The sequence below is a fragment of the Motacilla alba genome, chromosome 10 (genome assembly GCF_015832195.1).
Source record: "Motacilla alba alba isolate MOTALB_02 chromosome 10, Motacilla_alba_V1.0_pri, whole genome shotgun sequence".
In the NCBI taxonomy this organism is placed as follows: Eukaryota; Metazoa; Chordata; class Aves; order Passeriformes; family Motacillidae; genus Motacilla; species Motacilla alba.
Window position 1 is genome coordinate 3,210,075 of NC_052025.1, and position 27,946 is coordinate 3,238,020.

At 54.8% G+C, this 27,946-nt stretch overlaps 1 protein-coding gene across 2 annotated transcripts in view; it reads right to left on the reverse strand.

Moving 5' to 3' along the window:
- Positions 1–2,302: 2,302 nt before the first annotated feature.
- The window catches only part of HCN4 (hyperpolarization activated cyclic nucleotide gated potassium channel 4), a 103,721-nt gene continuing 78,077 nt past the window's right edge, over positions 2,303–27,946 (reverse strand). The window contains exons 5-8 of one of the 2 annotated variants that reach the window (XM_038146747.1): positions 22,519–22,665; positions 21,198–21,438; positions 18,874–19,038; positions 2,303–6,465 (exon numbers count right to left, since the gene is read on the reverse strand). In XM_038146747.1, the coding sequence (XP_038002675.1) occupies positions 4,892–6,465; positions 18,874–19,038; positions 21,198–21,438; positions 22,519–22,665 (2,127 nt within the window). In that variant the 3' untranslated portion in view covers positions 2,303–4,891. The remainder of the gene's footprint in view (positions 6,466–18,873; positions 19,039–21,197; positions 21,439–22,518; positions 22,666–27,946) is intronic. The other variant, XM_038146746.1, reaches the window with a different exon arrangement.

Sequence of the window (27,946 nt, forward strand, 5' to 3'; positions counted from 1 at the left end):
CCCTTCCCTGTGGGAAGCAGAGTCCTGGCCAGCCTTTATTCCAAGTGTGACCCCAGCACTCCCTGCCAGGCTGCTGAGAAGCCAGCCCTGGCCCCTGCTGTCCCTCCCTCAGCTCAGGAGGCCCCACCCTGACCCCAGGGCTGTGTTCCCACTCTGTGTCCATGTGCCAGGCGGGCACACGGGTTCGGGCAGGGAGGGGATGTGCCCTCAGTGCCTCTCCAGTCCCACGCTGGTCTGGGGCCCTCAGTCCCTGCAGAGCAGCCCCAGTGGGTGCCCTGCCCCAGCTCTGGCAGCAGGGCATTCCCAAGGAGCTGGAAATGTCCCCTGCCACCGCTCAGGGGTGTGAGCAGTGAGATGTCCCCTGTGCCCAGGGTGTGGGAGGCTTGGAGGAGCTGTCCCATTTGATTTTTACTCTCTGTGGTTTGGGCATGGCTGGGAGCATTGCTTTGTGCTCATTTCTCCCTTCCCAAAGGGATCCTGTCCCACAGAATAACTGGGGTCAGAGTGTGGCTCATGGCTCACAGCTCCTGTCACTGTCACAGCAGTGCCTTGGAGGGCAGGGATGAGCTCAGACCTGAGGCTGGGGGTAAAAGCTGTCTGGTGTTCCTTACTTTAATTAAAATACACCCTCTGATCTAGTGATTGCTTTAAAGGGGTCATTCCCAATTTACTCATGGCTCTCCTAGCAGGGAGGAAAAAGGTGCAACTCCCTTTTCCTTCTGGGCATCCCCAGGAGCACCTTGCAGGGTACCTGAGCTTGCTGATCCCGTGCTGGGAGATCCCTGGAACTGCAGAGGAGATGAAACAGGACTCAGTCAGGGCATGCCCAGCCCCAGCCCCAGCCTGGGGCTTCCTGGGGACACCCCAGAGGTGTGGCAGGGTGTCCCTGATGGTGGCTGCGACTGGGGAACAGCCTGAGGGTCCTGCCAGGCACTGAGCTCGGGGAGGCTGCAGAGAGGAGGAAAATCCTCTTCCCAAGAGAGAGCTGAGTCCCAGCCTGCCTCTCCCTGCAGCCCCGGTACCACTTTCCTTGTGCCCAGGGCTGGCTGGTGCAGGGACCAGCCAACCCCAGTGCCCTGGGAAAGCACTGCTGGGAATTGCTGCGTTCTGTTGGCTCCCACACCCCCAAAATCTCCCCCAGGGTGCAAGAGCCACGAGTGTGGGAGCTGCTGCCTCTCCCAAAGCCAGAGACTGCTGGGTGGGCAGCCAGGCCAGGCTGAAATTCCCATGAATTCCTGCCCAAGCTGGGGCTGGGCAAAGGGAGAGACCACCAGAGCTGCTGCTCCTGCCTTTCCCCCACCCTGGGGAGGGGCCCTGAGGCTCTGTGGGGCAGGCAGTGGTGATGAGGGGCAGACCCACCCCGCTGAGGGCAGTGACCTGGCTCTGGGGATGCTTTCCCCACAGCCAGATCATCCCAGTGCACTCTGAAGTCCTTGCAGTGAGGCAAGGAGGCAGCACCATGTGCTGAAGCAGCCAGGCCTTCCAGGTGTGCTTTGAGAGCTCAAAACTTGGATTTTCTTCCAGCCCAACCTTGCAATTTTACAAATCTTCTGGGAAATCTCAATTTTAAAAGAAATGTTGGCTTGGGCAGGACTAACAGCCTGTTCCCTCTGTAACAGGAATGGCATGGAAAATAGCCTGGCCTAAAATCCCATTCCAAAAGGCAACCCAAACCTTTTAGTGCCTGAGCTCCCTTGTGGCAGCTCCAGGACAAGGTGACCCACCAGGAGTCACACACAGACCCCAAGAGGCCTTGCAGGAGCAATGGAAGCTCAGAGCTCAGGCCAGTTTTACCTTCCTAAAACTCTTCAGCTCCTGGCCTTGGCATCCTCCCTGTGTGGTTCCTGTCCTGCTGCCAGGGGCTGTGTCCTGGGCAGGGTTCCTTCTCCAGGGATCCCACAGGCAGCCACAGCTTCCATGTCTGCATCGAAGTGAAGGATTTTCATGCACGCATCTCAAAACAACTGCCAGATTTCTCCCTTGGCCTGGTGACAATTCAGGTGTAGGTGGAAGTTATAAACTTTTCCTGTCAGTGGCTGAATACAGAGAACATGTGAGGTGGTGAACACCCTGCCAAAGCTCCAAAGGCAGCAGGAAAATAGAGACAGGACAAAGCAAAGGCTGAAATAGGATTTTCCTCCTTTAAAGCTCATCTCGTGTTGCCTGGAGCTCACCACGTGAAGCACACAGCAAGTCAGAGGGCTGGGTTTTTCACATTTTTATTTACTAAGGTTTTTATTTGTGTGTTTTATATTGCAAACCCCACCCCTAGAACTCTTCCCCTCCCTTCCCCCCAAAAGAAACCAAATAATAATAGTAATAATAATAATAATAATAATAATAATAGTAATAAATATAGTTCCACCTACTGAGACAAGCCTAGTGTTGACTGGGGTCCAGTCAGAATAACTCAAAGTTGGCTACTGCAGTGCTGAGAGCTGGAAACCCAAAGAAGATCCCCGAGGGAAGCAAAGCCAAGGAGGATGTCCTGCAGTGAGGAGGGGGCCCTGGCTGTCCCCTGAGGGTCCCCAGGGTGGCCAGGACTCGGGGCCAGTGCAGCAGCCACGGGACAGGAGCCCAGGAGGGCTGGAGACCTTTCCCCCCTGCCTGCCCAGCCCACCCCAAACCCTCCAGGTGCTCGGCCAGGGGCCCTCTGGCTCACAGGGGAAAGGTTTGCTAAAAACCCAAAAAACTGCAAAGGATATTGTGAGTCTTCCTTCTACCTCTGAAAACATGAGAGGGTCTGTGAATCTGCTTCAACTCCTGTTTCAAGATGAACCTGTACATATTTGGAAAAGCAGGATCTAGAGGTTATAATTGTCACCTGCCAATCAGCCCTGCAGGAGGGTCAGAACTGACACGTATTTTAATTTAAAACTAGGATATACATATATATATATATATAAATATGTGTGTGTGTGTGCGCTGACACATGTGCATAAATAGACTACAGATGTGTGTGACTACCCTACAGATAGAAAAGCAGGTGTGTAGATATAGGTACATCTATAAAATCTATACAAACACACACACACACACACACTCACCCTCCCACCACACTCACACAGACAGAGCTGCATGGAGCCAGTAGAAAAAGCATTTCCAGAGTTCCCCTGACCCTTTAAGGAAGACCAAAGCTGATCACATCTGAATTGGGAGCCACCAAAGCAGGGTGAAGCAGGAGTGCCCAGGAATGCAACATTCAAGGTGCAGGCACGTGGCAGAGAGTTCTGCAGACGAGTCGGTATAAAAACAACCGTCAGCCAGGGTTTGGGGGCAGGGCACAGGGACCTCGAGGGGCTGGAGACTAGGGGGGGGGGAGTTTTTGGCACTGCTGCATGGAGTCCTGCGTCCCCTTGAGGGCTGGGGACAGAGGGAGGCTGGATGTGTCTCTAAGGAGTGTTAGAAAAGTTGAGCACCTGACTCGGACAGTGAGGTGGGCACAGACACCCCTTGGCCTAAGAAAACCCCAAACAGAGAGAGAGGAAGGACGAAGTGACACAAAAGGAGACGTCTGCCCTGGAGGTAAAGGCTGTGGCTTCTCAGTGCTGCTGGCCCCGCTCTGTCCCCGCCCACTGGGAGTGTCCCCAGGCGGGGAGCCCAAAGCCCAGCCCCAGGTGCCCCAGGTGTGCCCGGGGACGTGCAGGGTGTCAGGGGAAGCCCACCAGGTGCAGGCTCTTATTGCTGGTGAAATCAAACAAAGGATTTCGGTTCCCCCAGCAGGGGACATGCACAGACCATGGCTGGCCAGATTTCTGCGCTGATCTGGTTTTAATGGTAAAAACAGAATTGTAAATCTTGGAACTGTCCTGGTGCCTCACACTGCCCTGGGCTGAGGAGGAGGAGGGCTGGGGACTGCACCCCGCTGCTCAGGCCTTTCTGGTTCTCCTCAGAGCAGTCACCCACGGACACTGAGCCACTGAAGTGACAGAGGGGACGTTAAAGTGCTGCCTCTTCCTTCATCCCTCCCGTGCTTTGCACACACCAGGGAGAGGCTGAAGCTTGGGGCCAGCCTGGGGTGCTGGCAGAGCCAGGGCTTCTCCCAGTGCCCACATGCCAAAGTACAGAGGGATCATCCCTGCCCTCCCTGTGCCTTACAGGGGATTGCTCCTTGTTCCCACTGGAGCATCAGGGGAGTAAGAAAGGGACAATCTGCAGCGAGGCCCATCCATCTCCTGGTCACCCTCATCTTCCTCAGCTGGAGTCCAACCCAAACCTCAGCCCGTGGGAAATCCCTCGAGGGGTCTACAAGAGTGAACTCACCCCTTCCCAGCTCCTGTGTGACCTGCTGAGTGCAGGAGGTGACCTGGCAGGGAGGGAGGGACACCTGGCAGGGAGGGAGGGACACTTGTGGTGAGTGCTGGGCCACCCACGTCCCCAGCCCCAGGGTCACAGCTGGGGCAAAGCTGTGGCCAACCAGGGCTGCTCTACGAACACAAGCTCTGGGCCTGACCCCACGGCCCCTTCTGTGGCCCACATCAACCTGGGATCTTTGTCTCAACAGGAAAACCTTTTTGGTGGCTTCTATGGCTGCTCATTCACGTGTTCCAGCTCAGGCACGCGCCCCGGCTGTGCGTTACCTCGTTGGATTAAATTTGCTCATATCCTTTTCTTCCTGTGTATTAAAATATTCTATAAAATCAAGTGACCAAAAATCTATAGCTCTAAGAATACCTGGTTATCTTCTTTTTTTGTTTTTTTTTTCCCGTTGTTTTTCATGTGTTTTTTTCTTTGTTTCTAAGCACAGTTAAACCTAAACAAAAGAAATGGAGAAATAAAAACGAAAACAAAGCAGGAGTGGCGCGGGGGGGGAAGGAAAGGAAAAAATTGCTCAGTGAACTCATCAGGAACTGAAGGGCAGAGCTGGCACGAGCAGCTCCTCCAGGAGTCCTCACAAATTGGAGGGCAGTTTGGACCTGACGGGCTCCAGATCCCCCGTGAGCACTATGGACTCTTTCCGCCCGCCCGCGGTCAGGGCAGCGGTGCCGGCTGCGAAGGCCAGCGGGTGTGGCAGAGAACCTGAGGACATCTGGCGCGGCAGCGTCACCCGCCCGGGGACGGAGCTGCAGGGCTTCCCCAGGAGTCCGCTCCCGCCGCCAGGGAAGGGGGAGAAGCTGGAAACAGATTCTCTAGAGGAATGAGGAGAGCTGTGGCGGCCCAGCGTCTGAGCCAGCTCTTGGGGCAGAGAGGGCTGGGACGCGGAGATCAGCTTGATGTCCTGGTTGAGGCGGCCCGGCGGCAGCGCGCCGCGCGCCGGCAGCGCCTGGGCCGGAGGGCTGGCGGGCTGCGGCAGCAGCAGCGAGCCGTGCGAGCCCGAGGCCCCGGCAGGGCCGCTCTGGAAAGTTCTGGTGGCCACCGGGCTCTGACTGGGAGGACTAAGGCCAGAAGGGGTGTAACAGGGAGAGGCGATGCCGGGCTGCTGGAGCGGGGACGCGGAGGCGAAGGGAGGCCGCTCTTGGTGGAGCTGGGCTATCGTTCCAGTCAGAGATCCTAAAGCACTTGGATGCGTTTGGCACAGGCCTGCGGACGGCCCGCCCGAGGCCTGCGCCAGCTGGCTTAGGCTGGAGGATGGAGAGTTGGAAGAAGGAGGGGCTTGGAAGTGGTTCAATCCCCCCAGGGTCCCGCTGCCCGAGAGCTGCTGCTGCGACTGTCCCCCCTGCAGTGGTCTCGTGGTGGGCTGGAACTGGTTTAGGAGACTGGGGGGGGAGTTTGATGAGAGCTGGGTGAGCGATGTCGATGGGGAGCTGGCTGTGGCTTGCTGGAAGTGCCCAAATCCGCTGCTGGACAGGGCTGGCTGCTGCTGCTGCTGCTGCTGCTGCTGCTGCTGCTGCTGCTGCTGCTGTAGGGGCTGAGCTGCGCCTAAGGGTGACCCAGAGGGTGCATTCTGGAACTGGCTCAGCCCCACCGAGGAGGTGCTGCTCAGCCCCGGCTGGCCGGAGCCCCCCGGAGGGGACCCCACCTGGAACTGGCCCAGGCCGGCGGCGGCCGAGAAGCCGGCGAGCTGCTGGATGTGGAAGGAGGAGGACGAGGGCGTCTCCGCGCCCGGCGTGTGCAGCTGCGACGGGGTGCTGGACGGGGAGCCCACGGCGGAGGGGCCGGCGGACGGGATGAGCGACTGCAATCTCTTCAGCTGCCTGGGGGTCTGGTTGGGCTGCTGGCCCAGCGAGCCCAGCACGGACACGGGCGGGCGGAAGATGGCCGTGGGCAGGCGCGGGTGGTGGGTCAGGGCGATGGCCACCGAGGTGGTGGCGGCGGCGGCCTGCAGCGGGGCCTGGATCAGCGGCGTCCAGATGACCGGCGTGGGCGTGGAGGCGGCGGCGGCGGCGGCCTGCACGTTGTGGGCGCAGTGAGCCATCTCCCGGTCATGCTGCACGATCTGCTGGATGATCTCGTTTTCCTGGTAGTTGAACACCCCCGAGTTGAGGTCGTGCTGCACTTTGTGCAGCAAGATGGAGTTCTTCTTGCCTGTGGAGGAAGGGAGGAGAGAGAGAAAGGGCACCGTGGGTGGCAGAGCACAGGCAGAGCTTCCTGCCCCACTTCCCTGGAATGCCTCCCCTTGGTGCCCTGCACAGCCCTCGGGGGTCTGTGCACAGCCTCTGCCCCAGCGAGATGGCAAACACCACATCTCCTGCTCCTGTGGAACCAACAGCCTCAGATCCCACAGAGCTGGGAGCTGGAGCTCAGAGCCGCACGTCCAACGGGACACACATCCTTAGGCAGCAGCAGCACTGCTGGGAAGTGTGGCAGACCGGCAGCAAAAAGCTGATGGATTTGCAAGATTCCCATTTTGCACCCGAGCCTCCATTAGAAAAAGGGATTAAAACATCAAAAATAGAAACCCAGTGAAATCTTCAGCCGGTCTCCTTCAGCTTCACCTTTTCCTCACCTGTCTCTGGTGCCTTGGTCACTCTGGAGTCAGATATAGGGGTTCACTTGGAAGGAGATTTCCCTGTGAGTCAGGACTTGATGGTCCTGGAGTTTTTTCCAACCTGAATGGCTCTGTGGTTCTATCCTGTGACTTCACGAGCTGGAAAAGCTCAGCTGGGCCAGGTAGGACCCTCAGGCATCCTGCAGCTCCCGGCTGTGCCCTTGGAGTTCCAGCTTTAGGGAATGTTCCAGCTGGATTCCCAGCCTGCAGCCAGAGTTTAACTCAGCTCTTTGCCCTTGCAGTGGGCTGGCAAATGCCATGGAATGATTTGTCCAGCCTGGGAGTGCAGCTGGCACTGGAGGGATCACTCCTGGGCTGAGGGACAGAGCCAGCCAGGGCAGGGCCTGGCACCAGAGGTCCTTCCTTTTGATCCCACCCAGCCAGCTCTCAGATCTTTATGATCTGAGGCACATCTAGATGACATCCAGATGGTTGTTTGGTTTTTTTACTCCATGATGTAGCTTTTAAGCGTGCAGCAGATAAAAGAGTTAGAGTTTCAGGACATGCCTCTTACTCCAGCCAAATGGAAAATCAAACATCTGGCAGGAGAGAGCTGGAATGGCACTGAAGAGGGAAGGTGGCACCCTGGTCTCCTAAAGAGCCACTCTGCAACAGCAGAGTCTTGGATAGAACTCACTGAGCTCCAAATCCAGCACCAGAAAAAGGTGAAACAACTCTTGCACCAATAAAGAGGAAATTGTACAACAGGAGGGAGATCCCAGTCACTCCCACCGTGATGCTGGGGAGGTAAAATGTGTTTAGTTCTTGCTGCAAAGCATGGAATGTACAGAAACCACCCCATGAAAACATCAGCGAGGAAGTACAGCACACTGAGAACAGAGGTGATTTCACAGCAGCCGAGGAGGGAGCTCAGGGGCAAAGGAAGCTGTTCCCAAACCTTGCCCTCCCTTGCACGAGGAACCAGCAGACAGGATTTGAGCCAAGCCCATAAAAAAGGAAGGAGCAATCTGACTGAAACTGCAGATGCTGCCAGAACACACTGAAGGCTTTCCCTTCCCTTTTTCAAATCAAGTCTTTGTCACCCCACAAAGGACAGAGGGTGGCTCTGAGGGCTCTGTGGGCTGAGCTGCACTGAAATGCTGCCAGGGTTCTGATCCTGGATGTGCACCTGAGACCTGGCTGCTGTGGGGAATGGGATGGGATGCTCAGTGCTCTGCTGTTTTACCTACTGCCAATCACTCCCTGCAAAAAAAAAAAAAAAAAGAGGCAGAAAAGCTTTTGTTTCCCACTCAGAGCAAGATCCTAGCCCAGGAAGGATGTGATCCTGAAGGCAAGCAGAGTTTGGAGCTGCTGAAGTCATTCCAGGGGCTGGAAGTGCATGTGTAGGAATTCTCTAATGGCTGTTTGTTGTATGCTGGACTGGAACAGCCCTGGATCCCCCAGAGAGACAGACCCCAGTCCTTCCCTCAGCCAGGCACAGCAGAGGCAGCACCAGGGCCACCTTTAAATGGGGTTTGGCACAGGAGGTCACTGAACACACACACGTGGAGTCATTCCCAGCCAGATCTGCTAAAATCACAGAAAATGAGCTCCCAAGAGCTGCTTAAACACACTCAGAGACACAGACTGCATGTGGAGAGAGCAGAACCTGCCTGACTGCAGCTGGCAGCTGAGGGAGGAGGTGGCCAGACTGCAGCACTCCAGAGTCACAGAGGGACTGGGACTGCAGCTTTGCAGTCCTGCCCTTCCCAGAGCTGAAGGGACAAATCCCAGCATGGGCCATGTGCAGCCCCTGCAGCACTGCAAGGTCAGGCTGTGGCTGGGACACACACTGAGCTCAAAGCAGCTGGGGACAAAGCTGCTGTCCCGAGATAAAACCGGGCTGAGGGGAAGGGCCAGAGAGGGCAATGAGGAACAGCTTCCCGAAGCTCCACAGCAGCCATGGCTCCATGCTGGTGTCACCACACCTCATCCCATTCTTCCAGTGCCCCACCTCATCCCACTCCTCTCCCAGTGCCCCAACCCATCCCACTCCTCTCCCAGTGCCCCAACCCATCCCACTCCTCTCCCAGTGCCCAACCCCATCCCACTCCTCTCCCAGTGCCCAACCCATCCCACTCCTCTCCCAGCACCCTAACTCCATCCCACTCCTCTCCCAGTGCCCTAACCCCATCCCACTCCTCTCCCAGTGCCCTAACCCCATCCCACTCCTCTCCCAGTGCCCCACCTCATCCCATTCTCCCAGTGCCCCAACGCCATCCCACTCCTCTCCCAGCACCCTAACCCCATCCCACTCCTCTCCCAGTGCCCCAACCCATCCCACTCCTCTCCCAGCACCCTGGCCCCATCCCACTCCTCTCCCAGTGCCCCAACCCCATCCCACTCCTCTCCCAGTGCCCTAACTCCATCCCACTCCTCTCCCAGTGCCCCAACCCCATCCCACTCCTCTCCCAGTGCCCCAACCCATCCCACTCCTCTCCCAGCACCCTGGCCCCATCCCACTCCTCTCCCAGTGCCCTGTCACTGCTGTGGCTCTGGGCTGGTCCCAGAGCAGGGTCTCCCTGAAGCCCTGCCCTGTGGCTGCCCTCCTTCTCAGGCCACCTCAGCTAGCTGGAAAGCCACTCTGATTTCTGGCACCTGCTGCTGGGTGAAGAGTAAAGGCAAGGACTGTGAACCTGGGTACTGAGGTGGGAGAAACTGCTCCGAGTAATGGGGGACATGAGATGGGATCCAGCTTCGGGGGTCTCCTGCTCAGTGCCCCAGAGGTCTGTGTTGGCATGTGGATTCCTCCCTAGGGAGAGAATAATGCTGTGCCTCCCACCTGCCTTTGTAGAACATTTCTGTGGGGGCGTTTCTGTGAGTCCCAGGAGAAACCACCCTGGATGTCTCCCAGCTGCACTCCAGGGGCTCCACAGCCCAGCTGAACACAGACCATGCACACAGCCCATGCTGATGCCTTCCAAACGTGCCTGATATTTACTGGAAGTGGTTTGATCAAAGCTCCTTAGGTTTGTGTCAAGTTGATGAAGTAATACCACTAAAAACCTTGGAATGATTATTTCTGTTGTTTTTTAAACCAGAACACTCCATTTTCCCTTTGAAATCACATTACACTTCATTGTTTTCCCGAGCCCAGCTTGCCTCTATTAGCTGTTTCATTAGATCACATTTTTCTATTCTGATTTGCCAAGAAAATATCAAATTTCTCCTCCAGAACACTGCAGATGATTACAGAAAACGTTCTTCCAGCCATGGAAGAGGAGAGGAATTTTTCAAAACCATTTTTTAAAACTGTAACTGGTTGGCAAACTGAAAAATTAATTGACTTCCCCATTCTAATGAATTGCCTCATTTACACGGTGTTTCCACATGCCACTATAAGCTCTGTGGGCTGCTTCTGGAGAAAATCCTGCTTCCCACCAGCCCCAGAGCAGAGTCCTGCTGGGACAAACACTCCTGAGGTTCTGCCGAGACAGAAACCAGCAGTGGGATGGAAAAGAGGAGTGGGACTGACTTTGCTCAGGCCAAGGTTGGTGCTGAGATTATTTCTCCTCTTCATGTGATTGAGGAACAGTTCCAACCCCTTTTCCTGGCCTGGGTTCCTTGTCCCAGCCCCTGGCCAGAAGGAGGGCAGGGCAGTTGGCAGGGAGGGGGATGCAGCTGATGAGTTTGGCTCTGGGGACCCCCCTGAGATGAGGTTCTGTCCCCAGCCCTGCTCAGTGACCCGCAGGGAGTCACTCCTGTGTTCCTGCTCAGCCACGGGGAAGCTTCCTCAGGAGAAGCCAAAGGGCTCCTGCTCCCCTGCAATCCAATCAGGGAGGCTGAGCTTGTCCTTCTGGGACGTTCATCCCACAGAAATGAAAGTGCTGGGCACAGTGAGGTCCTGAGATAAACAATCCACCCCAAATCACTGCTAAAGGCTGCCCACAAACTCACTGAGACACCCCAGAGCAGAGGAACCAGCTGCAGCCACCCCAGCTCCAGCTCCAGCTCCAGCTCCCCTCAGAACACCCTCTGGGCTCTGAGAACTCCCTGTTTGCCTCCCTGCAACAACGGGCTAAATATAGGGGGAAAGGAAGATATTTAGAGCCTTGGAGATGTTCAGAGCAAAGCTCCTGGTGCTTTGAAGTGGAGTGGGGTATGTAAAATTATGGAAACGAAGCAAACAGATGTTGCTCCCCTAATTAAGAACTGCAAAGTCAGATTTTCTTCAACTGTAGATAGCACACAAAAGAACAGGGAGAAAGGCTCATGTGATTTCATAAAAGGAGCCAGCACTCAACAATAATTCTTCTATCAAACAATCAAAATTAGCTTTCTGTTGTTAAAATTCTGCCCAGACACAGGGGAAATTAGCTGTGACTTTCTGTTCCTTTCTCCTTTCAGTTCTCTCTGAGCCCACTGGCTGCACTTCAAGAATTCAGGTCATTAAATTGCTTTCTGAATTTGCATGTATTTGAAATAATCTCATTTTATTAGGCTGCCTTCTGCCCTGGCCTGCTCCCACCACATGGGTGCTTCTCTCAGGTCTCCACTGATTATTCCTGGCACCGAGGGCTGGGTTTGGAGCCTGGCTGCACGTGCCAGCTCTGCCCTGGAGCTGTGCCTTCCTTGCCAGGGGTTCTCCTGAGCTGTCTCCTGCAGGGATTCAGCCCCAGAGGGGGTACCCAGCCCACACTCAGGCTGGGTTTGCCCTGCCCCAGGGCTTTTCTGGTTGGGAGGAGCTGCTCCAGCTCCTGCCGTGGTTTCAGAGTCTGTGTGCACAGGGAAACGAGCTGGAACAGGGAATTCAAAATGGTTCTTAACCCCCAGCCCATGGGCTCTTTCCTTGTTGGAAAGATGCAGGTGAAGCCCCACTGAGCTGCATTCCCTCTGTGGGAAGGTTTCTGCTCAGAATTCAGGAGCCCTTGGGGCAGAGCTCAGCAAAGCCAGCTGGATCTGCCCTAGGAGCACCCTCAGAACACTGCTCTGGAAACTGGGAGTGACTTTCCTGAGAGCCTGGCTGTGTAAATCCAAGCATTTACAGAGCTCTGACACCTGCCAGCGCAGCTCTCTCTGCACCCTGCCCTTCCCTTTCTCCCTGGCTGGATCCTCTCCACTCCGGGGGTACCTTTGAAATGGACAATTCCCTCTCTTCCCTCCCTGTACAGCTCAGGCCTGCCTCTGATTGCTTCCCCTCTTCCACAAACTGAATTATCCCCCAAAAACCACGGTGTCCCTGTGCACAGCCAGAGCGCAGCCACACTGCTGCAGGTCCAACACACGCAGAATTATGTTATCTGCTGAGTCTCTGCACAGCCACACTCCAGATAAATGAAGCGCTTCCCTCCCACTCTTCACACAGAGGATGAAGAAAAAATGGAATCTCTAGAGCTGGGTAGGCTGGGACTGTCCACGGAGGGGTGAGGAGCTGTGGCAGTCCCCAGGCTGGGACACCCTCAGGGCTCTCACTCATCGCTGCAGACTGAAACCAAGAGGTGCTTTCTCCTCGAGTGGCACCAGTGCCAAGGTGCCTGCACGCCCTCCCCAGAGCCCAGCTGGAGCTGGCAGCTGTGACAGGACAGGCTCTGGGACACTCTGGACATGCTGGCACTGTCAGCTGCTGCTCTCAAGTGTGGGCTGGCTGCAGACAGCTCCTGGAGTGCCTTCAAGGCAGGGAGGCCCCCAAGAGGAGAGGTGTCACTGGTGAGCAGCTCCTTCTTCATGTGATTAAAAAGAGGGCTGAAAATCATTTATAAAGGTGCTGGAATGGTAAAATGTTCCCTGAGCAGGTGTTTTATCTCGATGCAGACAGCAAAGAGCTTTGTGGACAGCAAAGGGCAAGGTCAAGGTCAGGGATGGGGCTCCTGAGATCTCCTCAGCACCCTGCTCCTTCTCCTGGGGTGGTGGGGATGTGTTTTCCCGAGTCACTGGAGAGTGGCACTTCATATTCAGGTGAGCAGGGCTGCCAGGTCCCTCTCACTGAGCTGAAATGATTTACATTCCCCCATGGCTGCAGAGTTACTGACCCCTTTCCTTCGGCTAAACACAAGCTTGGGCCTTGGCTTCCAAAGAAAAGGAAATTCAAATACTCAGTTCCTGCTGAAGTCCAAGCTCCCACCTGTGCTAGGGAGCACTTCCAGGTGGGATTCACCTGAGCCGCCTCAGGAGAGACAAAGCACACTCTGAGTGCCTCTTCCTCTGAGCTGAGCACACCCAGATCCCCACACTGTGGTGGGGAAGGGAGGCAGAGAAATGCTCAAGTGGCACCTGAACTTTGTTTCCTCACTGACAGTCACATTTGTGCTTGTTCAGGTGATGAGAGAGGGCACCACACAGGAGCACCTCTCAGGACCTGGATAAGAAACCCCACCCATGCCAAGGGCTGGGAATTTGAAAGGAAGCTTTGTGCCAAAGCACACGCCCTGTACCGCTGCACACCTGGGGCACTTTTCTCCCTGCACCACTGGGTCAGCAGCCTCAAATCAGAACAGTTTCTGTATCTCTAGCTGTATTTACCTCCTGGTGGCCAGATCATCCTGCTCCTGTCACCAGTGGGGGTCACTCACCTGGCCATTGAACAAGCCTGGGACTTTATTTGGTTCAAGTGGGAAGCTGGTGTTGAGCACACATTGCTGCAGTTATTTGCATTCAGCTGGAATCCAAAATGCAGAAAACTCTCAGAACTTTGGGCCTGTAAGCCAAAGCTTGGAATTAAACCCAGGATTTGACCTGAGACTTTGGAAAAGGCTTCCAAACTTAGGTGATAGAAGTGAGAATGTGGATTTATAGTTTAAAGCAGAGACATGTTAAGCTAGGTAAAGTTTGGAGTTTTAGAGTACAGCACTGTAGGTTTGTGTGTCATAACACGATTGGCTAAGAAAGCTTACACGGAAGCAGGAGTCCATAAGATGAAACATTTAAGGATTGGGTCAAAACCATAAATATCCTGTTGGCAGTGTTTTATTGGTTAATAAATCCTTAAAAGATCTTGTAGCTAGAGGCCTTGTGACCTTCTGAGCCAAGCAGTGAAGATGTGAGCTGAACTCACTCTTTCTGCCTATGTAGAAGATAAGAAAAATAAATCACATCATCTGAAGCAACTCAGAGGTCCTGTCTCTAACTCATTCAAAATCCCTTCACAAATCCTCACAAGCGTCAAAGGGAGCAGCCCCAAAACATCCCAGCTCCCCCTTTGTGAGCATCGCTGTCCCTGCAGAAGGGATGAGGAGCTGAGGCTGGGAGCAAAGGCAGCACAAGGACAAGCAGGGAATCTGAGGCAGAGCTTGGCACTGCTCCCAGCTGCTCTCCTCCCTGGCTCACCTGGCCCAGGCCAGCCCTGCCTGGAGGCAGCACAGCCCAGGGGATTAGTCAGGACTAGACAAGCAGGGCTGCAAACTCAACAGCATCCCAGCTGCACAACTGTGGTCACGAGCTGGCAGGCCAAAAGTTTGGGAACAGCTATTTTTGTGGTTTGTTTATAGGCAAAGCTTTTAACATTTCTACCACTGTAGTATGTTGAACAGGCACTCTCATACTGCAATAATATCATAAATTATATTTAGAGGCTGGGATTGTGTTGTCTTGGCTTTTCTTTGGTTTTTTGGCATCTGCAATGCCTGGAGGAAACTCAAGGCATCTTTAATCCTGACTTCACTGGCATCCCTGTATCAAAACATACACAAGTGGCATTCAAAGTGTATGCATCTCAAACCATATGGCAAAAACTTCCTGGGGAAAACGAAAACAAGAACTTCCTCTGGCTCCTAGGAGGCTTTCAGCTCTCCCCAGTGCCCTTGCTGTGGGTGGGAAGGAGCTGGTGGCAGGCATTTCTGGATGTACCACAGCACATGGAGCAGTGGCAGAGCATCCTCCCTGCTATTCCCTGTGTCCTGGGTTTGCCAGCACTCACCACCCGTGCTGGGCTTACTCTCAGTGAGCATTTAGGTGGGGGTGTTTTACAAGCGCAAATACTTGTGGAAATCTCATTTTAAGCTCCAGTGCTCACTGAAAGCCAGTTTCAAAGGCAGGCAGGAACAGAAAGGGTGTGATTTACATAACGGGGCACGGCAAACCGGGGTGCTTCAACACTGCTAGACAGAGAATTACTGACTGCAGAAAGCACAGCATCCCTGCAACCACGGACACTACACACAGCCTCACCTCCTGCCCAGGAACAAGGGCACCCAGCCTCACCTCCTGCCCAGGAACAAGGGCACACAGCCTCACCTCCTGCCCAGGAACAAGGGCACACAGCCTGCCCAGGAACAAGGGCACCCAGCCTCACCTCCTGCCCAGGAACAAGGGCACACAGCCTGCCCAGGAACAAGGGGACACAGCCCAGCCAGGAACAAGGGGACACAGCCTCACCTCTGGCCCAGGAACAAGGGGACACAGTCTCACCTCCTGCCCAGGAACAAGGGCACACAGCCCCACCTCCTGCCCAGGAACAAGGGCACACAGCCCCATAGGCTGCCCAGGAACAAGGGCACCCAGCCTCACAGCCTGCCCAGGAACAAGGGCACCCAGCCCCACCTCCTGCCCAGGAACAAGGGCACACAGCCTCACAGCCTGCCCAGGAACAAGGGCACACAGCCTCACCTCCTGCCCAGGAACAAGGGGACACAGCCTCACAGGCTGCCCAGGAACAAGGGCACCCAGCCTCACCTCCTGCCCAGGAACAAGGGCACCCAGCCTCACCTCCTGCCCAGGAACAAGGGCACCCAGCCTCACCTCCTGCCCAGGAACAAGGGCACCCAGCCTCACCTCCTGCCCAGGAACAAGGGGACACAGCCTCACAGGCTGCCCAGGAACAAGGGGACACAGCCTCACAGGCTGCCCAGGAACAAGGGGACACAGCCTCACAGGCTGCCCAGGAACAAGGGGACACAGCCTCACAGGCTGCCCAGGAACAAGGGCACCCAGCCTCACCTCCTGCCCAGGAACAAGGGGACACAGCCTCACAGGCTGCCCAGGAACAAGGGCACCCAGCCTCACAGGCTGCCCAGGAACAAAGAAGAGGGGCTGATTTCATCAGGGAGAGAATGATCATTAATGAGTGATCAGCCCAATTTCTTTGAGTGTCCACCTTCCAGCCCTGAGCCTGTGGAGTATCACACGTGTGTGACATTCTGCAGGTAGAGGAGCTCTCAGAGCCTGAAGTTACTTGGACTTAAGCAGGGCCACAAATCTTTGTAGCGTCCCAGCCTCTGTCAAGTCATGGAGATGAATTCCTTCCTGCCCAGGGCAGGCAGGACACCAGGATCGATCCCCACTAAGAGCAGAGGTTCAAGGCTACACCCCAGCTCTTTGCCCAGGGCTCTGCCTGCCTGACAGCTCCATGCACAGCCCATGTTCCTGCAGGAAGCCATGGCAGCACAGGCTGGGGAGCTCTGGGTCCTCTCCTCTGCCCACCGACTGCTTCCAAACTGCTCAGTCCTGCTGTGGGGTGCCTCATCCCACCTCAATCAACTAGTCCTGCTCCTGTTGCTGCATGGGCTGAGCCCCTGCCTGCTCCTTCTGCTACCCACAAAGCTGAGACCATGTCCCAGCCTATGTCACAGTCAATAGGGCCATGATACACCATCCAGAAAGCTTTGCCCCGTACAGAGTAACACCAGACTGCATCAGAAGGCTTCAAGCACCTGCCCATACAGAGCAACATCACTTCAGGAAGCTGCAAACATCTGCTCCTCTTGCTCTTTAGCCCAACCTCTTATCCCCCTCATGCCCATGCACTGCACCTGTGTGCCCTCTGCTCCCTGTGGTGGCTGGGCAGTGCCCCTGGGCACTCCATGGCTCAGTGCTGTCAGTGCTGCTCACCTGCTCCTCACAGCTGTGCCCATGGGGATGAGGCTGGGCTGCAGCCCCACTCCCAGTGACCACAAACGGTGTGCCTACAAGACCCCGCTTGCCAAACCCCCCAGTGGCCAGAAATCCCATAAACATCTCCCGGTGGGACTAGGTGGGCTGAGATTTTGCTCTCTGCTCCCTTGATGCACAGGGGGAATAGTGGATGGATCTTATCCTGGTACCACGACAGAGACAGGGCCCCCTGAATCATCTCTTCTACTCACTGTGGCCTGGGTTTCCCAAGGACATTGTCACCCTGGGCTTCCCAAGGACATTGTCACCCTGGGTATCCCAAGGACATGGTCACCTGGGCAGAAGGGAGCCAGTGAATGCACCACTGACTTGGAAAGAGGCTTCCATTTGCTTCCTCCTTATGCACAGATCCTGAACTGGATGGGACAGGACCAAAAGTGGTTCTGCTTCTGTTCATCCCTGCTTTTCAAGAACTGCTGTTCCTCAACTTCAGTCCTCCAGAATGATGGCTGCACCTCCAGAGAGTCTCAGCAGAAGGCAGTAACCTTGAAATCCCTCCAAAGTCACAGGCTGGTACAGAATACTGCACTGCTCCTTCTGGATGGTGCACGTTCCAGAGGAAGGGAAGAATGCCTTATTTACCAAGTCAGGGAGTTCATGGGATCTGCCAGCTCCAGCAGGGTGCCCAGAGCTGCCCTGGGCTCTGTGGGGCAGTTCCAGCTGAGGAGAGCTGGGCACCACCAAGGGCTGTGGAGGAGCCATTTCACAGCAGTTTAGATGTGGAGTTAAGGGAGCAGGCAGCGCTCGAGGGCGAGTGCCAGGGAAAGCAGGGCACAGCAGGACTTTCAGTGGCACAGGGACCAGCTGAAGGAAGGGGGAGCAGTGGCAGAGCCCTGCAGCAAAGGGCCTGTTGTTCCACTTGCTCTGTGTCACCTTCTGACCTTATGCTGACATTTGCAGCTGTCTGTGGAAGGGGAGTTCTCTCAGGGGAAGAAGCACGTGAGGTTCTTTGTGCTGGGTCAGAATTTTCCATGGATTTCAGTTCTGTGTGCAGGGGCACAGAGCACAGGACAGGAAGCACAGGATGTTCTGCCCACCTGATCCCACAGCCCCAGAGAGCATCAGGCTGGAAAGCTGAGCAGCACTGAGCACCCAGACCTGCAGAACTTGAGATAAAGCCAAGCTGGCCCATCTCTGCATTGATTTTACATTTTCTCTGTCATTTGTACAGCCTCACTGAAATAACCCAAGTGTTGGGCCTACTGCCACTTCCACCAGGGCCTCATTAGCCTGGGCTTTGCCAAAGCTTGTCTTCAGCTCAGAGCCTTTTCCTCAGGGGTCCCACTCTGTGGTTTGCAGCAGGTAATGAGATGCAGAGAATCCAGTGCTCCTGGCAGGAGAAGCCCCAGAGGCACTGCACCCCTTGCTGGGATGCCAGGTTAGTCCCTATCCCCCTCTCCTCACCACCCTGCTGGCCTTCTGCATTGTGCCCAGAGCTCCACTGAGCTTTCCATGCAGAAAGCACTGGGAATGCAGCACTGTGAGGGGATGGAAAGGCAGCTGCAGGAGTTAGACTGGGTGTCCAAAATGCTCCTCAGCTCTGCAGCCTTCCTGCATGACCTTGCATGAGTCACTTTAGCTCTGTTTAACACCTCTGGCTGTGACCAAAGAATGTTATCCTGGTCTTTAGCTGGGGAAGAGACACCTGGAAAGGATGTTGGCAGCACAGGTTGTGTCTCCCACAGGACAGGGAGCATCCTGGGATGAGCTGTGACCATCACAGAATCCCAGAATAGCTTGGGTCAAAATGGACCTTTAAAGGTGATGTAGCCCAGCCCCCCTGCCATGGGCAGGGACACCTTCCACTGTCCCAGGGTGCTCCAAGCCCTGTCCAACCTGCCCTTGAACACTGCCAGGGATCCAGGGGCAGCCACAGCTGCTCTGGGCACCCTGTGCCAGGGCCTCACTATCCTCACAGGGAAGGATTTCTCCCTAAAATCCAACCTAAACTTATCCCCAGTAGGTTTAGACTGGAGTCCTCGAGGGAGCTGATGCTGGACAAGGAGGGCCAGGCTGGGATCTCCTTCACTTCCCAGCTGCAGCACAGAACTGAGCACCAAGCCTGGAGGAGGGCTGCCAAGGCAGCAGGTAAGGAAGGAGACTCTCCCTTCTGTACTCACCAATCCTGTCCAGCCTGTCCAGAGCCACGGTCTCGAAGGCTCTCCTCATCATGGGGTACTCCTCCAGAACCTCGTTGAAGTTGTCCACGGACAGGGAGTAGAGGCGGCAGTAGGTGTCGGCGCGCACGCTGGCCGTGCGCCGGCCGCGCGTCAGCAGGCAGATCTCTGCAAGCACACAGAGGCTGAGACAGGGCATGGGCACCAGCAGCACTCCTGCAACCCTCCCTGCAGTGCCCTCCCTGCAGTGCCCTCCCTGCAGTGCCCTCCCAGGCTCCCTGCAGGCTGCCCTCCCACAGTTAACATTCTGTGTGCGCACCGACGTTTCAAAGCACCGGGGCTCGCTTGGGCCGGCTGCCACACACAGCTGCCCTCGGGGGTTCTGCTGCTCCAGTCAGGCACGCAGGGTTTGTTCTGGGGGATTGTCAAAGGCAGCATTGTGTGTTCACACTGGAGGAGTTGTGTTTCTGCAGCTCCTTGTGGGCACCGGGAGCAGAAGGTCAAGCCGTGCTCTCATTGAAGCCAGTTGTCTCTGGATTTGTAGAGAGGCTTTGTGCTGATGTGTGCCTTTGGTGCCTGGCTGTAATTTTGATCCCTGCACCTGGAACATTTGTCTTTGCACAGTTTTCAAAGATTTTCATGTCTATGCCACAAGCACTGTCAGGGAAAGCCTCATCAGTGGCACCTCCCAGCTGGGGGTGTATTTACACTGCTGTCACACACTCCTCAGTGCTCAGCTGGACTGAACATACCCTGCATTCAACCACAGCCCCTTGAACACCCAACAGAGAGCTCCCAAATGCTGCTTTCCCACTGCTTGCAGGGAGCCTGGGCAGCAGAGACAGGCACTTGGGGACAGATGGTGTGGGCTGCAGAGTGACAGCACTGCTCCCTGTGTGTGTTGGGTGCCAATCCTCCCGCACCATTCCTTGGATTCATGCTGAGCCTCCCCAAAGCCCTGCTACAGCAGCACCACAAGGTCATGAGTGTGCTCCCAGGCTGCTTTCCCAAGGAAATGATGCTTAGGAGACAGTGCCACGCGTGTGAGGAGTTGTGATGGAATGTCACAGGCAAGTTCAATCCCATCTGGCAGTCAGGGTATCCTGACTCCAACCCTCCAGCTCCAAGTGCCAGGCTGCAAAACCCTTGTACCCAAGTGAGGTGCAGACAGGTTGTTCCACATGAACCAGGAGTAACAGGAGTGTGGGAAATGCATAATAGGAATTTTTTAGAGGAAAGGCCTGGCAGGTTTTGCTCTGTCTCCCCTCAGCAGATCATCAGAGGTGATGCACTCAGAGCTTGTCCTGCAGCCTGCCTTGTCTGGGACTGAGCTCTGCACGGGCTCTGACAGGAGAGGGGGCTTTGTGTTCCTCATGAGAGCAAAGCCCCAAATCCTTCCCAGCCTCCTGCTGGTCCCACTGCTCCAGAGCTCTCTGCTCATACATCTGCCTGCCTGCTGACCCCCAGGACACTTTGCTGGGCCACAGGCAGGGCAGATGAGGGACAGTTTTTCTCTCTGTGTTTACTCAGCCCCTCATGCAGTAGATGCTGGAGAGCAGGAGTAGGAGTGTGCCTGCAGAACTGAGAACAGGCTGTTTTTTACCTTTAGGTTCTCAGCTTCACCCACCTGTCAGAAGGAAATGAACCTGCAAGAACCAAGTTTCCCTGCTGTGTTTTGCTGTTATTTATGACCTAGGTCGGCAGTGCCCACCAGTCACCTCTCCCTGTGTGGGAAATGGATTTGTAGAGAATTCTCCCAGCCTGACAGAAGGCTCACACAGTGTGCATCTGTATGCAAACCTTGAGATAAGAAATGCTGACTTGGAAATGCCATGGAACAGGACAGACATTGCTGAGAGAGAAATGCAGCTAGAAACAAGTTTCAAAGGATGGCCTTGCGAGTAAAACCGGATACTTTGGAGAAACAGAACTATGAAAGATGCATTGTAGTGGGACCCAGGAGGGGTAACTTTAGATGATTGGCTTTAAGGCACTTACAGCACGGTGTGGCTAAAGCTGATGGGCCAAGAAATGCTTGTAATGGAATCAGGAAATACTTGGCTTCTGATTGTGATGGTGTGGGTTATAACATCTGTATTGTCCCACCCTTCTCATGAGACTGAAAATGGAATAAAAGTTTTTAAACACCTCTCAGTTGCCCCATGTCTGGGTCAGAAAAGGGCCTAATCCAACACCCCTGCACCATCCCCTGTCTGGGAAGCTGCCCAGAGAAGGAGAAGGAGGTGCTGGGGTCAGTCCCACGTGGATGCAGGAATGGCTGAGCACAGCAGCCCTGTGGCTGCGGAGGGTCAGTGACCAGCACGCACCTCCAAAGTAGGAGCCATCGGCCAGCTTGGTCTCCTTGTTGCCCTTGGTGAGGACGCTGACCACGCCGTGCTGGATGAAGTACATCTTCTTGCCGATGGTGCCCTCCCGGATGATGTAGTCCCCGGGCTGGAACACCTCGAACTTCAGCTTGGTCAGCATGGACGTCACAAAGTTGGGGTCTGCGTTGGCAAACAGGGGCATGGAGGCCACCAGCTTGCGGCAGTTGAAGTTGATGATTTCCTGAGAGGTGTGGTGCAAAGGAGAGAGAGGAAGAGGAGAGGACACACATATGTTAGTGAACACCTAACGACCTGTGAAGATCCCCCACCTGACCTGTGCATTTAAAGTGGGGTAAACTGGCTGTGCCTCGGTCTGGCTGGACAGGCTCTGGATGCTCAGAGCACGGCTGGTGCCAGCACCGTGCTCACCTCTGCCTCCCCCGAGCAGGGACAACACTCAGACCTCCCGAACACACACAGCATTCCTGTTTCTGCAGGAAACCTTGGGCTGTGAGGGAGCACAGCAGCAGTGAAATGCTGTCTGACAAAGCCCAGGGCTCCTCTCTGGGCAGGTGTCGTAACTCACCTTGGCAGCCCCTGGTTCCCTGCTGCCCTTGCTTGTCAATGAGCTGTAAAACAGCACAAATGTGCCCAGGAGGAGAATGATCCCAGGCAGATGGGAACAGTGTCAGAAGAGGAGGGAGAGGTGCTCACCAGCACTGGGCAGAGGCTGGATCACCAACTCTGGCTGCAGAAAGCCCAGCTCAGCTGCTCAGCTGTCACCACAGTCAGGCTGTGCCTCCCCCGGGGCTCTGTGTCACTCGCAGGGGTGACAGCTCAGGAGCTGCTCTGTGCCCCAGCAGGCCCCACTCAGGACGTGGTGCTGAGCCCATCACCCAGCACAGCAGCCCATGGGAACAGGGATAACTGGAGCAGGAAGAGAGAGAGCTGGGGAAGCATCTGTGTCCCTTCAGGGGGGTTCTCAGAGGGGTGCCCTTTGAGACTTCAGCAAAACTAGTTTTGAACTCCGGCTGGCACTTGCTCAGCTCTTCTCTCTCCCATGGAGGAACATTGCTGGGGGACAAAGACAGAAGGCAGGCCCCTTCTGGAGCTGGTGAGTGACACACTGGTGACAACCTGCACTGCCAGGCTTCAGCTGGGAAGGGGGCTTCTCTGAAGGCTCCTCCTTCCTGTGACCCCCCCAGTGGGTGGGGCATGGATGAGGCCAGCACTCCATGCCAAGTTTTAGCCAAATACAAAAGGTGGGAGTTTCCTGAGCCACTGGCCCGGGAGCATGCCCTGCCCATGGCTGCCCTCTTACCTCACGCAGGGGCTCGCTCAGCTCCCCCAGGATGCTCTCCTCGTCGAACATCTTGCCCTGGTAGCGGTGCTCGTAGTAGTCGTGGATGCGCTGCCGCATGTCGGCGGGCAGCTTGTGGAAGGACATGTACTGCTCCACCTGTTTGTACTGAGCAGGGAGACACGAGAGTTACCAGGACATGCCACAGACTCATGGGCAGCCCGTGCTGGCCCTGCTCCCTTCCCCTGCAGCAGTGGAAGGACATGTACTGCTCCACCTGTTTGTACTGAGCACGGAGACACGAGAGTTACCAGGACATGCCACAGACTCACGGGCAGCCCGTGCTGGCCCTGCTCCCTTGCCCTGCAGCAGCAGGGAGGGCTGTGCCATCCATGGGGTGTGTGCAGACTGCCCTGCTGTGTTCCCCAAATGGCTGCCCTGTGGTTTGACCTTAAGCTCACCCTCAGCTGGGTGCCCTGTGCTCCCCTCCGCGCAGCCCTGTGGCAGCAGCTCTCTGGTTGTGTTTTCTACACAACTTCCCCAGCATCGTCCTGGGAAAGGCCGTGAGAAGATCAGAGAAAAGAATGATAAGCAATTCTTATCTTCACTTGCTGCGCCTCTTGCTGTGGACATATGGAATGTGTTATGGTGGTTTGTTTACCGCAGGCTGGTTTTTTAATTAACCAGTGGTGATGGTGTTTGGACTTGAGGACCAATTAGGTCAACCTGTATCTGTCTATAAAAGAGCAACGAGTCTCTTAATAAAGATTATTATTAATGAGACTTCTGTAATCCATGGAGTCGATGCTAATTATTACCTGGCTGGGGGCTAATTACTGTGACACAGCCCCAGCTGGGAGCAGGGCTGAGGAGGAGTGCCTGGCTGGGAGTGCCCTCCCAGCACACAGGACTGTGCAGGGGGGAGCTGGAGAGTCCAAGTGCCCCCAGGTGTTGGAATGCAAGCCCCTCAGGGGGCCCAGGGACTGAACTGAAAACCCTAGAGAAGCTGAGATATATGAAGCTGCAAAGTGGAATAAAGATTTTAGCTTTTAGTAGAAACTTACATTAAGTGTGTTGAGTATCTACAAAGCTGCAGCAGAGAGCAGAGGCCTTTTTGTCCTTAGGCACAATTCTACCATAGCAGTGGTATTTCCAAAACGTTACCCTACCCCAGATCAAATGTAAACTTAATCTGTATTCACATTTTTTACATACAGTGCTTCCATAAAGAACAAAAACTAACAGAAATACATACGTAGTTCTGAGTAATGCTCTAGTAATGCTGTGTGAAATCTTAGACCACTGGAATTAGGCCATGATTAGATAAAAAAGAAAAACCTTGTATTCAACTCGTTAGTTTATAATCATATTTAACCTGTACTATATATGCTAGAGACCCTTCCTGCTCACTTGCTACCACTTGCCTACTCAAGATCCAACTCAGTAGTTTTTTCACTGCTGCTGCCACACCAGAGATAACACTGCATCCCCTTGGAACTCTCACCTTCAGAAGATCTTAGAGGAATATAGAATAAAAACTTGAGTGTGGCACAGCAGCAGCCCGTTCTTTTTACTCTCACCTAGGGTGAATCACAAACCCTCACCCACGGAAGGTTTTGCCACGGCACATGGCAGGACAGTGGCCAGCTGGGCTCCAGAGCTGTCACAGAGGCACAGCCCCAGGGGCTGCAGCAGGGCAAGCACAGAACCTGCCCTGGGTGTGGGCTCACAGCAAACAGGGGGCACACCCTGATCAACACCCTGGTTATTGAGCTGGAGCTGCAGTCCCCAGCCTGCTGCTTCCCCCCTCTGTGCTCCTGCCCACCCTGCCACGACGGAACCTTTGCTTTCCCATCACTTCCTTCCCCTTTTTTTCGCTCCAGTGCCCCAAGGAGTCACCCTAATCCCTCCACAGCTCCACCTGATGGCTCACATTTCCACTGTGTCAGTCCCAGAGGAATGCAGGGCAGGCTCTGACTGATGGCAGAGCAGCCTTGGGCATGGATGGTGCTTTCTGGGAGTAAAGGACACCTCCCCAAGGGCCAGGGCTGTACCAGGGTCCTGCTGCCCTGCAGGTGCTGCAGGACAAGGTGTGTGCAGGGAATGGTCACGCTCCTCTCACTGGTGCCAGCACAGGACACAGTCCTCAGTGTGTGCTGCACTAATTGCTGACAAAAGGACTGTGCTGCTCCTTTCCCAGCCCTATTTCCCCTCTTCTCCCTGATAAACCTGTCCCTGAATGTCCCTTTAGTGCAGGAGAGCCTGATTAGTGAAGCTGTGCTCGTTACAGCCCCAGGTCCTGCTGCAGGGACAGCCTGTGTGGCACTGCCAGCTCCATCTGCACCATGCAGGAGAGGGCATCACTCCAAGGAGCCAAGGTGCCAGAGGGGACACTCGGGGCTTCCTGGCATTCCCAAAGCACAGCAACTGCCTGGAAATACTCCTGATCCCTCCAGCCTGGCCAAAGGCAAGGGAGCCCCCACCTCCCGCTGGCACTGGCCCCTGCCCTCTGTCACCTGTGTGCCTCAGGCTCTGCAGGACACTGTGGCAGGACAGGATGTGCTGGGTGCCCAGAGGAAATGAGGCCGGGAAAGGAAGAGGAAAGCAGCAGGAGAGTGGAAGACAGCAGCTCCCTTGTGGGCAACTCACCCAAAGAGAGTTTTGGAGGTTATGGTGCTCCAAGCAGAACGTTTCAGGGGTTTTGGCTCATCTAAACACAGATGTCTCCTGCCACGGGAGAGGCACTGCAGCCTGGGACACCCATGGGACCTGGCAAACCAGGCACAGGATGTGTGGGACTCTCACCAGGGAAAGGGAAATCATGAGGCACGAGCTTCTGCTGACTCAGGTTTATTAAATTCATCTAAAATCCACCAAGAGCTCTGCTTGCTTTAATGCTGCACTTCTGTTGAATAAATGATTTGCCAAAAATATCCCCTTAGGCTCTCAGCTTTAGTGCAGTGATTGAGCTGGAGCAGTGACCAGTGTCACCGGGTGCCTCTCCTCACCTGCTGCAGCCACCTGCCCCTGTCCTGTGCTCCACTGGCTCTTGCCATCCATCTTAACTGCCCTTTGCTCCCCGGGAAAAACGTCCCCACGCTCCAAAAATGCACCAGCACGGGCTGGGTGGGGTGACTGGGACTCTGCTTATTCACCACTGAACATGGATTTATGGCTTTGCAACAAAGAGCAATAAATTACTGCTCTGCAGTGTCCCCGGGGCTTGTCAGTCCCCTGTCACCGCTGTCCCCAGATAAGGCTCCCAGGGAAAACAGGACAAATTTACTTCCCCACCAATAAAGGTGCTGCTTCCCATTGCAAATGGAAATCAGGGTTATAAAAGCAAGCTGGGAAACAGGGAACCATCATTCTCTGTCGTGGTTAAGGAGAGGGAGATCTTGTCTCTCCTGCCTCTGCTGGTGCTCCCTCCTCTGAGCCACGAGGGTTTTGGGGCCCTGAGCTCTCCCTTGTGCAGGGATGGGGTCAGAACTGAAAGCATCAACCCCTTCTTTCCATGTCTGAGAAACTGAAGATTCACTGGGGTTTTCCCCTTCCCTTGGAGCTGCTGAAGGCCCCACACTTGTGGGGTCAGCAGATGATGCCACACTCAGCTGGCCCTCTCTGAAGCCACTGGGTGTCCCTTTGCTGCCTTCCAGCCGTGGCCAGGCGTCCCCTGACAGCCCCTTCCCCTCCTGCCTCCTCCTCCTCCTCTCTGCTCAGCCTCCCACTTGTCTGCCTGGCCCCAGCCTGACCTGTGCTCACAGCTCAGTGGCCTCTGTGGGTTCAACTAAAACCACTCATTTAGGAATTATTTAAATCTCTCTGAAGACAATCGAGCCCATTTAAATCCCAGCTCATTTTCTTAAGTCTGTTTTTCCTCAAACAGCCCTTGAAGGAGGTATTAATATCTCAAAAGGAAACCATTCAGCTGAGGATTTTTGCTCCTCTAGCTGGCCACTTTCCCTCCTCTCTCAACACTTCCCTCCCCTTCTACCAAAGCTCTGCCACTCACAGCCCAAAGAGAACTGAGTATTTTTAACTCCTTCCGTGCCCTCAGTATCCATGAGGAACCTCCTCTCTCTGGCAGGGATAAATCACTGAACAGGCCCAACCTTGCCCCACTTCTGAAGGTGAAAGCCACCAGGCACAGGGGGGATTATTGGGGCATCCTGAGCAGGGCTCCATGATCCCTGAGGGTCCCTTCCAGCCCTGCACATTCCATGATTCTGGCACTGCTTGGATCCTTCCAGGATTAGCCTGAGATCCCTGTGGCACCGGGTTTAATGCCAGTCACAAATATCTCCACATCTGGAGCCCACAGAAGTCACCAGAGAGGCACCTGTGGAAGGAGAAGGAGGCTCCAGAGGAGCATTTCAGCTCAGGGAAGGATGGTGCTGCTCTGCCAAGGCTGGGGTAAAAGCCACCTGTGGGGGTCTCTGAGGTCGAGGTGACCCCGAGGTGTTAGAAAGTCTCTTTTTGCCAGCCCCGGGACTGAAGAAGCCGAGATGTGTTGGTTCTGCTTTTCAGGGTTGTTCATTTTCCCTTATCTATAACATTCTCTCTCTGACGTGCTGAGGTCTGTCTGGCAGGTCAGTCCATGGCACACTGACCACCCCAGAGATGGTGTTAGATTTTATACTAAGAACTACGTATACTTTATTTACAATAATTTTCCAATACCTATCCTCTATGTTAGACATTCTGCCTCCACTCGAAACCAGTCCAAAAGTGCCACCATCACAGCAGAAGATGGAGGACAACAAGAAGAAGAAGAAGGAGGAGAAAGACAGAACACGACCAGATTCCTCCATCTTGCCTCTTGAACCCCCATTCTAAAACCCCAAAATTCTACTTTTTCACCCTGTGATAAATTAGCTATCACTCCACTCAAACTCTTGTGGCTTGTAAATCCTCACACAAAGCTGGTAATTTTTTCCATGGGTTAAAATCAAAGGCACAGATGTCCTTGACTCTGTGCCAAGGTCTCTAAACCCCCTGCCAGGGTCCCAAGCCATCCAGGGCAGTCAGAGGAATGTCCTGGGTTCCAGCAGGCACCTGTGCAGTGCTGGGGCTCTCCAAGTGGAGCAGTGCTCCCCAGGGGGAAGATCAGCTCATGGGATTCACCTCATGGAGGATGCTGACAGGACACACTGGGATCTTTGGTTTGTTTCCCCTGATCTCTGATTAGGAGTCAAAGAGTGCAGCTGTCACCCTGATTTTCTAAGACTTTGCTAAGCCTTCTGATGTTTGCATTCTTGTAACAAACTTTCTCACACACAATTCTGTAAACAACTTGTTTTGCATTCTTTCATGGAGGAGGAGAGAATTGATGGACTCTTGGTCTGTCCAGTGTCATTGGAGAGGTGGCACTGTTACCCTCCAATCCACTGTCACTTTTGGACAACTATAAATGTTGGAGTCAGAAAATAAAGGTCCCTCCTTTTTGTTC